Consider the following 12,329-nt stretch of genomic DNA (forward strand, 5'->3'; position numbering starts at 1 on the left):
ATCCAGCTCACTCTTACTTTTGCCAGAAGAAATTTTATTACATTGTTTGCATGGAGAAAAGTCAGCTCATAATAGTATTGATGTCTGATTAAAATGAAATAAAAAGATGAAGACATTTGAAGGGTTCCAAATTTTTTGATACTAAATATATAATATATACTATATATAAACTATATGTGTGTAACTAAACAACAACATCATTTCTCATAACTTATCACAACATAAGTACAGGCAAAGGTATTCGTCAAGAGACATAATTTATTGGCAGTCAACTGGAAGTTAAATTAATATAATTTTAGTTTAATATAATGCCTATTTGATTTGTTTATGAAACCTGAGTCAGAAGTGCCAACACTGGAAATTGTAGCTGATAAGGCTGTCCAGTTCTAAAATCCTTTAAACAGCTTAATTTATGTCCATTTTATTTGATTTAACTGGCTAATGCTTCATCATCCTCCATTCAATTTTCATGTTATACTCCTCAAAATAAAGGTCAGACATTTCACTTTCAGAATTATTGGTATCACTTTAGATTAGGTTTCCCTAATTACTCTGTACTTACCAAGTAATTACCCATATAATTACAGAGTAACTAGGTTTTATTACATTGCATTTATTGTGTAAATACAATGTAATACTGTGGATACTCAGTTATAATCGTTATTCCACAATTTATATACATACATACATACTTTTAAATGTTGTGGAATAACAATTACAATTGAGTACTTAATTATAGCGTTACACTGTGTTACTCAGTAACTCCAAGGTAATAACCCAAGTACCTAGTTACTCTGGTATTATGCATGTAATTTACATGGTAAGTACAGCGTAATTAGGGATACCTAATCTAAAGGGATACTGAATTTTTACAGAGAATTAGTTATGTTGTACACATATTGTTGCCGCAGAATTAATTGCAAAATTCAGTAAAATTTTTGAATGTTATTTTTGTTTCCATAGGTGTTGGAATAAGCTTCTGAACATTATAAAAGTGTCAGGTACACCCTAAAAAAAAGTTAGAAATAGATATATCTGCAAGTAATATTTCTAGGTTTACTGTTTTGAAGCAGTACAAAGAACAGGGTTCTTTTTCTCCACTTTTACAGTTTTCAAAGTATCCATAGCATATATATCCATTGTTGAAGACTCATGGCCTATTTATCATTTTGAAGGGTAGATCTTACTCCTCCGAATATACAGTATATAATTCGAAAATAAACTGTACTTTATATCCAAATTACACCAATAGTTGCAAGATTCAAAAACATCTTTACAAAAAATTGAAATATATAAAAGTAGAAAATCTAGAAAGTGGAATGTGGCATCTTTTGAATGTTAACCACCCAAACCCTTCCCATAAACCCCCCCCCCCCCAAACTCCCCCCACCCGTTTAGTAGCTTATAATCTGTCCATCAAATTGTATGCAATTGAATCAGGACGTTCTAGAAAGCCATGGGAGGAGATTTGGTGAAGATGTTGCTGTAATACAGACGTTCAGCCATCTTTGAAGAGAGAGTGAAAAATATTATAATTTGGTATTGGGGTATGCAGTATGGAATTTTAATAGCAATAAACACTGTACTTTAATTGTAGCAGTAAGAAAATGAATTATTTTATGCAGTTTTTTAATTTAAAAAATATGGCATTATTGTTCGGTCCTGCTAGTGGGTCCAAAATATTGCGGTTTAGGGTTAAGGTGTTGATATTTCCATTTACGCAGTTCACTGGCAGATGGTGGGTGAAAAGGCTCACAATTTTCTTAATGTTTAAATGGATATTATTGTATTTTGACAAGTAATGGCAATTTTAGAGGATATCACAGTGATCTGATACAACTGCAGACTGATCAGGCACCTATTGATTTTTTTTTTTTATTATGCATGATATGTGTGAGCTTGCACAAGTCATTAGCAAAATATTGACAGATATTATTATTTGGGAAGTTAATGTCAATTATAGAGAAGACTGTGGACATAAAGGAAAATTGTGGTATGGCCCTACCAGAACTTTCATGCAAAAAAATGCCACGGATATTGACATAATAATGATAATGCTTTAACATTGTGTAGCTGTCTCTCCAATGTCTCTGATGTGTGGAAAGAATGAACCAAAACATGGAAACCTTTGTATTTTTAGGAGGCGAATGAAAGGCCACAAAGTGCTTTGGGTGCCAGGATGTGACCATGCTGGAATTGCAACACAGGTAAATTGTAATAACCACTATCATATTGTGCTGTGTAACTTAATCTTCTAAACTCCACATGGAATCAGAGTAAAATAATTATTATCAATAATATTGCAGAAAATGAGGGGTGTTAATAGGATGCAATACACAATACAAAACAATAAAAAACCCAGTGTGTGCCTTCCTGAACAAATACAGTGTCTCTATAAAATTCCAATGATAGCTAACCTGCTGTCTTCTGATAAAACTCAATCTCTCTTACATATCAAGCATTTATAAACATTGTTTTGTACTAGAAATCTGCATGTTTATTTATGTCTTCCTAAGAGAGTCTCTGTTGTCTACAGCAGTATTTCTTAATCTTTTTTGGTACTGCAACCTACTTTTTTCCATACAAGTGTCCTTGTGACCCATCAAGGGTGCTCTCATGGCAATTCGAGTGATGCATTTGTCACAGTGGGGGTTATTGGATGTGGCTTGGGGATGTGGTGGTATTATAGATTTCAATCAAACTCGATCATCAGACCAAAACAAGGGGTAGAATTTAATCTAGCATGATTATCAGAGCTGCTTCCCTTTGGTGAATTGAGCATGATTTTCAACGCTTCGACCCATTTCATGAACCACTATTAATACAAACAACAAACAACAGCAACTCTCAACCCACCAGTGGCAGACCATGACCCAAAACTCCTTACCTCACTCTCTCACTAGTGAAGCTTTCTTCTGAGTTGGCCTTACGAAAGTTCAAACATTTTCAAGCATTTTACCTTTGACTCCTGATATGAGGTACCTGGTGGATTCTTCATAAACTTATTGACTGCTTTGAAATTACATATTTCTCTTTTATGTTCATTTATATATTTGAGCTTATCTGATTTTATTTGTAGTTGACAATTTCTTTTCGGTATTTAGCCTGTCAGCTACTTTTGTTTAATGTTTAAACTTGGTTATCAAGCTCTGAGAGTGTTCTTTTTTTAATTTTAGTATCGGATTAATTGCCTAATTAATTTAATTGTGTAATTTGTATTTCTTTAGAAACATATTGTGTTTCCAATTCAGAGTTGCACAAAGAATACTCGGAAAAGTCCTTTTGATCACATTTTATTCTTGAGTTTGAAAGAGTAATATTGGAGTCTTTTAAAGGTAGACTGCAAACGCAATATACTTTACTCATCTGACTCCTGTCATCTTTTCCTGCAAATTAAAATAATTTACAGGCCTATCCATCAGTACTATCAAACTTCCTGAACAATCTACAGGAAAGAAATCCCAGCCGGGTAGAGAACTGATTATATATTAGGTTGCTGAGCTTTAAATGTTTTTGCTAACGTGAGACATGCTACTTTGCATGCCGAATTGCAGCTTTTTGAAGCTGATCCCATACTGTCAAAATGCCACCTGTCTGATTTGTCTGTAATTGAACCAGCTCTAGAAAACAAAAGTGCAGCCCAATTGTTTACAACATTTATAGAGAAAATTAATAGAAAATTAAACTTCTAACACTGGCCACCCTAATTTAATAAATATAGGTAGTTGATAAACAAAGTCCTCATGAACAAACCACAAGGTCACAATGGTATCTTGTGATTCCTGTTTGTCCACTGCAGATAAACTGCTCTTGTATTGTCTTTACCATCTTGGAGTCACTGTAGCCATCTTGATGTGTAAGCGGGAATCTCCAAATGTGCCTCCTGTACTGCACTGTCTGTATTATTGACTAAAATGTATTATGGCCTTTGGTATGTGTAAGGTGTCAAATATATGGCTGCGTTTTTCATTTTCTTTAACTTCCTTTGTACTTCCCTTGTCTCTGCCTCTGTATTCCTGTGTAGGCAGTTGTGGAGAAGAGATTGTTAAGAGAAAAAGGACTGCAACGCAAAGACATGAGCCGGGAGGAATTCTTGACTGAAGTTTGGAGATGGAAAGAGCAGTATGATTATATCTTTTATTTACCTTGGATCATCAGGAGATAGAAGACAATTATCTGTGTTTTAGCTTTCACACATTTACTGATAACCCACTTCTCTACCACAGAATCTCCCCGTCACTGCAAAGGAAAGTCTTCTAGAGGTGTGGAGGAGGTTTAATGGTAAACCACATTTAGGTTTACAGTGAACTGTAGTTCCCAAAAACTAAAAATGGCAATCAATACATTTCCCCCATATTAATGAGTGTTTTATTGAAATTTGAATGAGAGTATCATCTGAATCCCATTCTTTTTCTTGTAACATTCCCACTGAATCAACATATTCACTGTCTGCCTTTTTATGCCATTTAAAAAAAGAGATGCCTCCAAGTAACAGGTTCTTATACAACACTGCATGGAACTGATAAAGGCACACCATGTTAATGAACATTGTGTGAGAAGTTAATCCTTTGGAGCAGGGTAAAGCATGTACAGTATGTGTATAAGACAGGAAGCAGTTTTATGTTGGATTCGCTCATTTTTAAACTTGGTCCTGTTAGTTGAAGCTGAAATCATTTGCAAGAATGACTTTGTAGTGGTTTAACTTTTATTTATTATGTGTCAACTACAGTATCCTAGGTTATTAGCATGCAGCTGTTCGCCAGACATTTGACAGTAGGGTGTTAAATACTATCAGCAGAATAGGATGTGGGTAGATAACCTTAGCTCTCAATGCAGCCATTCTCGAACTTTTTAATCCATTCATAGACACTTCACTGGGCAAATTTTTTCCATACTATCAGTGGATCTGTCATGCTACACCTTCAATATAGATACTTCTGACTTACTCTTAATATATTTACTTATAAGAAATATTATAACAAATAACACCCTTCTCACATGCACACAAGAATCAGGGATAAAAAGACAAAATATTTCCAACTTTGCTAATTTTGTCGTTGGTATTTAAGGAGCCCCAATGGTGTTTCCTGAGAAAATTCTGTTAAATAATATGTTGACTAAAAGTACTTAATGGTGGTGTGTCATAGAGAGGATATGCAGCATTGTTCATCTTCTTCTTCTTCTTCTTCTTCTTCTACTTTCGGCTGCTCCCGTTAGGGGTTGCCACAGCGGATCATCTTCTTCCATATCTTTCTTTCCCTTGGATCTTGTTCTGTTACACCCTTCACCTGCATGTCATCTCTCACTACATCCATAAACCTTCACTTAGGCCTTCCTCTTTTCCTCTTCCCTGGCAGCTGTATCCTTAGCATCCTTCTCCCAATATACCCAGCATCTCTCCTCTGCACATGTACAAACCAACGCAATCGCGCCTCTCTGACTTTGTCTCCCAACCATCCAACTTGAGCTGACTCTCTAATGTCCTCTTTTCTAATCCTATCCATCCTTGTCACACCCAGTGCAAATCTTAGCATCTTTAACTCTGCTACCTCCAGCTCTGTCTCCTGCTTTCTGGTCAGTGCCAATGTCTCCAACCCATATAACATAGCTGGTCTCAACTACCGTCCTGTAGACCTTCCCTTTCACTCTTGCTGATACCCGTCTGTCACAAATTACTCCTGACACTCTTCTCCACCCATTCCACCCTGCCTGTACTCTTTTTTTCACTTCTCTTCTACAATCCCCATTACTCTGTACTGTTGATCCCAAGTATTTAAACTCATCCACCTTCGCCAACTCTACTCCCATATCTTCTTATATAATACGCTACCGTGGCTGTTCGTTTGTCTGTCCAGGATTTTAAATCACCTGTAGCTCGCAAACTGTTTGACCTATTGACCTGAAATTTGGTACACGTATACTATGTGACGTCTACGATGCGCTTTCGGGGTGATGATTAACCTCCAAAGTTATTCGTCTTTTTATTTTTATTTTATTTTATTGTAGAATCAACTCTCTGCAGTGGCCAATAGGGCGGCCGTGCGGCGTATGTGTGTGGGCGTCATTCTCATCCCTACCACCTTCTCCATCACACCCCTACCTCTTCATATCTTAAATCGTTCTTGAGGCAGATTGGGCACGTAGAAAACGTACTAAGTAATTGTAACACAAACACTGACTTAATCACTTTTAACGCGAAAAGATGTTAATGAAAGAAGAGAAGAAGTGGGCCGCTAGGGTGGAGAAAAGAAGAGCTGCTCAGGAAGCAGCAAGCACATCAACCTCTAAGCAAACGAATGTTAAACGTACACATTATATGTATATAATGTCTGTGTGTAAATTATTCTCCTGAACATTGTAATTACTCTTCCTTTCTTATGAATTTTCTGAGAATGATCATTAGCTTTATTTACATTTTCTATCATTTTGTTTTAGTTGCTGTTTTATGCCATCTTTGTTTCTGAACACCGCCATATTATTTTGACTACCTTTGTTGCCATGTGACAGTTAGTGATGCAGAGTGTAATGTCATGGGAGTTTTGCTTTAACCTGGGAGCACCCAGTCTCTCATATATCCTGAGAAATTCCATAGTGTATTTGATGGTTACTCTCACTACCTAGTGCCAAATTCTTTGGTTTTTCAATTTTTTCTTCTCCATTTTCATCCTATGTCTTACCCTGTTTGGTTTTGGTTATTTGGAAATTCTTCTTTTGATTTTCTGGTGTTGTGCTTTTACCGAAAGTTAGCCTTATCCCTTTTTCTTTATTTCATCTTCTGCTCAGTTGTCTGTACTGCAAACATTCTATATAATCTTACATTAAATATGATTTCATGATTACATAAGGTATGATCAATAAGATTTCTTAATCATTTATAAAGCTGATATATTAATATTTAAACATGACTCTTATTCATTTATGTGCTCACATTAAAGAATTAAACACATAAATGTATTTTATGCCCATGCGTTCAGTTGTTAAGCCATAGTGCTCAAATGTGAGCAATTAAACAGCAATGAAGAAGAAATTGCAAAATACTGAACATTAATTTGACTAAATATAAGATGACATTATTTCCTGAATAAAAGAGTTTATATTTACTCTAGTTATGTATGTATTGCATGAATGTGAGTGTGTTCTGAATATATTTACATATGCATTCATTTTTTCTTTCATCCTTATTTCCGAACTGTCTCAATGGCGATATTGAACATGAAAATAGTTTGCTTTTTTTTTATTTAAAAAAAAAAACAAAAACAAATACAGCATTTGAAGTAAGGCACGGTAAATTGACTTTTCTGTGTCAAGTAAATGTAGCTCTTTAATAACTTATGAATAAATACGTGGAGATAAATGGCCCTGTGGTTGACAGTGGTTAGGCAATGATGAAACTAGGCATGGCAGATGCTTGCCACAATTGAATATAACATAAAAACAAATCTCAAGATGTCCATAAGGATTCTGCTGCAGCAGGTGGTTACTTTAAAGAGATCTTTTCAGTCAGTGCTACAGTTTCCATTTTCCATTTTTTTGCATTGAAAAGAAGAGTACTTGAAAGACAGAATGAAATAATTTTTTTCTCCTTTTTTCCCAGGACATAAATAAATAAATAGCTTAATTTTTCTGGTTATAACCTAACTATTAAACTAAATTGCAAAGAAACTACTACTAAGCACACCACTGTTTATCAGAGATTATAACATATGTTTTTGATTTTTATGTTTTGTGCTTACTATTTTACATTTAGTGAGCTCAAAGCATGAAGTGCAAGATCTTAGCTGCTTGTGGACATTCATAAAGAGTATCATCTTCTCTTTTGGATTCCAACTCTCATCAGACAGACTTAGGCAGAGTATATTATTTCTTCAAAAAAATATTAACAGCAGATATTTATTAAAATACTAAGGGGCTCTATCCCCTGCTAGCTTTGCTTGCCAACCCCACTTTGTGTCTCTGCCGCTCGAGTATATGGATTTCACTTTCACCAAACTGCAAATCTTTTAATTCTCGTGGATACGCCTCTTCACTGGGAAGAAACACTAGTTTTCCTTGATAGCAACACGAATTAGCCGATCCGAACAATATCTACATGCTTCTGTCATATCACCTATGTCCATATATTCGATCTCTTTTTGCTGTTTCGTTATTTCACCAAGTAATAATTTCCGTTTGTTAGTGCTAATGCGATGTTTACTATTAGTTTTTTAAGACTTTCGAATTTTAGTACTTTCATAATCTCTAACCTGCTCTGCATGTGTATCGCGCCAATGTTTTCGAACCTCTTTACGACGTTCTACTTTGTCTTCTACTCTTTGTCTTTTATTTCCGACCCCGCTTGGAGCTGAGAGCGCAGGAACTGTGTCTGACAATAGCATTCACAGGAATGAGAAGTATGTGGACCATGGGCATGATTGTAAATGTTTGAGAGGAGGGTGGGACTTGTCCAAATCTCTTGGCAAAAAGTCTCATCTCACTGGACCTGAAATTATCTCTTGTGGGAATTGAAATTATCTCTGAGAAAGTCTCATCTCTGGATTTCCTTTTATAATAGAGAGATATGACTAGTTGGTGTAGTATACCTAAGGATTATGCTACCACTGAGGAGCCATAACACACAGCGGCCTTTATTGGTGCCTGAATGTTTACTGAGTTAACTTAAAAAAATTTAAATAAAAAGTTTAAACATTGTTAGGTGTGATGTCTCAGTACTCCATTGATCTCTGTTCAGTTCCTGGCTGAGCCATTGTTTGCATTGTCATCCTGTGTCTTTGTGAATATCCTCTAGTATATAGTGAATAGGTATGTGTCTCTTGTGATGGATTGTCGTTCCATCTAGGATTGGTTCCTTCCTTGCATCCAGTGTTGCAAAGATCAATTCCAGTAATCTGTGCTTCAATAATAGAGTATGTAAACAAGTTTGGAAAATGGTGAATGGATGAAATGTTTAAATATTTTTGGCTCAAGTAATTTATTACAGAGTGACATGTTCAACACATTACCCTTTCTGTTTAATAATTAAAAAAATATTAAATGAACTTGATTTTTCAGTGATTTTTGTGAAGTTGTATATGTAAAATAGTTATTATTTTTGATATAGATAGAATGACCAAAGATTGCATCCTACTTTTGAATATATGTACTGTATATGTACAGACATATTTTAATAAACCCTGTTAATCTAATTCAAGGGTTTGGGGAACCTTTCCTGGTAGCAGGTGGCCACAATCCTTGCCAGGGTATACATATACATGGAAGCTGTTTTAGAATACTACATTTATATTTATTTGCTTAGCAGACACTTTTTTCAAAGTGACTCACTATTGATCAAACTAACACATGTCTTGGGGATATTGGAGGAAAATGTATTACCCCCAGGAAAACACATGTAGATATGAGGAGAATATGCAGACCCCACAAATACATTGAGCAGATGCTGAATTTGCACTCAGGATGCTGGATCTCTGTGGTCAGTGTTTTACAGGTGAGATGTATTAGAATGAGATGCTTGTTCTTCCAATTACATAGTACAGGACTAGTAGAAGGTGGCTGGCACAAGGTAGAGATGTTTTTGTGCAATAATTGCAAAAGCTCATCTAACACTAAATCCTGTCAGTTGTTTAGCTGTTGAAAATGTATGCAGGCCTTTTTAGTTCAGCATTATTTTTATGTTGACATGCAATAGGCTGTGTTGGTTAATACAGGGAGATTCACTTGAAAGAGGCCCTGAATATTCTGTAATAACTCTCACTAGGATGAAGCAATCTGTGTGAAACAATTTGCAATGTGCTCCTCGAATGAGTTTCGAACAAGCCGGGATACTCCTGTGTCGGAGCGATGAGGTAGGCGCCGGACAGCCATTGCGACGTTTAACCTCTGTTTGCGACTTCTGGGCGCATAACTCTTGTACCCCTTCACTTAGTCACTCGACTTATTATCAGGATGGTGGTGTACAGTATTGAGCAGAGTGTCTTCATGGTGTGAAACTATTGGGTCACCAATTTGTTTAAGCCATGTCAGAATCAGCTGGATGATCGTGAGTTATATCGGCAAGGAGCATGGCAGAAACTGAATCCTCCTTCGACAACAGGGCAACTTCAAAGAGGCTTTGGCCACCACGGTTGCTAGATCTGACACCACCAGACTTCTTCCTTTGGGGTATGCTCAAAGGAAAAGTCTATTGGAATTGGCCACGCACTGTGGAAGATTCGAAGGAAAACATCCAACGTGAGATTGGTGCTATTCCCCCCCGAGACGCTTGCCAATACGTTCAGGAATATGGAGTGGCATGGCAAAATGTGTTTGGCAGAAAACGGAAACCTCTTCCAGCTTTGCTTGTAATGCAATCGATTACACATACGTCAAGGTATATAGCATTTTTTTTTTTTTGGTTCAGATTGCTTCATCCTAACGGGAGTTACAACAGAATATTCAGGGCCTCTTTCAAGTGAATCTCCCTGTATTTACCCTTTTTCTGTGAAACAAAAATACACTTCAAAAATACCAAATTTTGGGGGAACAATCTTGAAGATTATATTTGCTTAGTCCACATTTTTTTTCCAAATTGGAACATACCTTGCAAAAGATTGATTTTTGTGTTTAGTTAGTAATCTGCTTAATTTGGCAGTTCAATGTAAATAAGCTATGTTATTTACCTTTTTAAAAATATTTTTCACAGGTAAAGGCTGTTTCTGCCATTTACTTCGCATTCTGCTTGCATGTTCAAAATCTTAACTTCTGTAATATGTGATCTAAATGTTCATGTACTAATAGCATGTAGGCTTTCAAGGATAATTAGGAAATCTGATATCCATTAGACTGTGCACTTTAAAAGGTGTTTAATTTGAATAACTGTCATCAATATCTGAAACCTTTGTTAATATGTTAAGTGTGCTTTTGCAGAAAAGGGGATGAAATTTACCATCAACTGAAGAAACTGGGTGCTTCACTAGATTGGAAGCGAGTCTGCTTTACAATGGACAAAGTGAGTTGAACAATTAATCTAAATATAGACTTGTTATGGTGCAAGGAATGGTTTCTAGTCAAGTACCCATGTTGTCATTGTGCTTTCAGAAATTCTCCACTGCTGTAACAGAGGCATTTGTAAGACTCTATGAGGCAGGGCTCATCTACAGAGGAGAACGATTAGTCAACTGGTCGTGTGCCCTGACATCAGCTATATCTGATATAGAGGTGAGTCTATTTCTAACTGCATATAGCTGGTACTTTGACAGAACTACAAATGACTGAATGATTCATCTTTACGGCTTAGATAAGATTTTCATTTTTTTTATGTAAAAACTGTTAAAAATTTAAACAAACAGTTCTTTGCTGCTACCTAACCTCATGCATGCCAAATAATGCTGGATATAAAGAAGGCAGCATAAGTGCTAATTATTGTCTACTATTTTCAGTCTTTTGCCATTCCTCTTATTAACAGACAAGGTAAAGCAGACGCTGAGAGGAAATGGGTGCCCTTTGAACTGGATTGGATAATTAGGTGATATTAAGAGAATTTGAAAGATGAATACTGACTCTCTTTTACACAATACCATTGAAACTTTCACCTAAAAATACATTTTCACATTTTGGTTGAGGATTTTAACTTGGAATTTTGCCCTGCACAATTTTTGCATGATTATTTTCTTTTATGACTGGGCATGACTGTGAACTCATAGCTGCCGCTAAATTTCAACTGTTTAAGTTGCACTGTTCCACAAATCTCGAAATTTCTTAAAATTCCTTTCAGCTGTTTTTGCATGTCGTATTAACACCCAGGTAGAATTTGTTTTAATCTACAGTATCTCACCAATGGTGTATTTCTGATGTCGCTTCATATTGTAGATTCAGGGCCATTTCTAATTCTTGGTGCCACACCCCTCCAATCTACCAGCAACATTATATGTACATTCATTATCAAAGACATCATCATTATTATCTTCGTTTTCATTGCTTTTTAGCAGCCATTTTCAAGAATAACCACACTGGGGCTTCCCTACCCCACTGACTGTTGGGCCTCAGTTGTTATCTTGGATATGCCATGAAATGGCCATGTGTAATGCACATTCAGCAGTATGAGTAGCCTGGTTTTCCTTTGTCCTTGAATATATTTGGTTGTATAAAGGCAGACTGGAATGGTCTATTAACATATTAGGGATAGTCTAATTGTAAATCATTGGAAGGAGGAGACATCTGCTCTATGAAGTTGTTGCAGTTGCAAGCAATATTATTGTAAATATTACAAACAAACCTGTTAAGGTTTAGGTAAATTTTGCTTTGTGTCAAAGCAATAACCACACTGCCCTCAGACACCTTATATTGGAAATAATGGA

The 12,329-nt window shown here is 36.0% G+C and overlaps 1 protein-coding gene across 1 annotated transcript in view; it reads left to right on the plus strand.

Moving 5' to 3' along the window:
• Window positions 1-12,329, plus strand: part of vars2 (valyl-tRNA synthetase 2, mitochondrial) — a 105,925-nt gene that overhangs the window by 26,997 nt on the left and 66,599 nt on the right. The window contains exons 6-9 of the mRNA XM_028800536.2: window positions 2,141-2,207; window positions 4,025-4,122; window positions 10,900-10,981; window positions 11,071-11,190. Of these exons, the coding sequence (XP_028656369.1) occupies window positions 2,141-2,207; window positions 4,025-4,122; window positions 10,900-10,981; window positions 11,071-11,190 (367 nt within the window). The remainder of the gene's footprint in view (window positions 1-2,140; window positions 2,208-4,024; window positions 4,123-10,899; window positions 10,982-11,070; window positions 11,191-12,329) is intronic.

This window comes from Erpetoichthys calabaricus, chromosome 1 (assembly GCF_900747795.2).
Source record: "Erpetoichthys calabaricus chromosome 1, fErpCal1.3, whole genome shotgun sequence".
Lineage (NCBI taxonomy): Eukaryota > Metazoa > Chordata > Cladistia > Polypteriformes > Polypteridae > Erpetoichthys > Erpetoichthys calabaricus.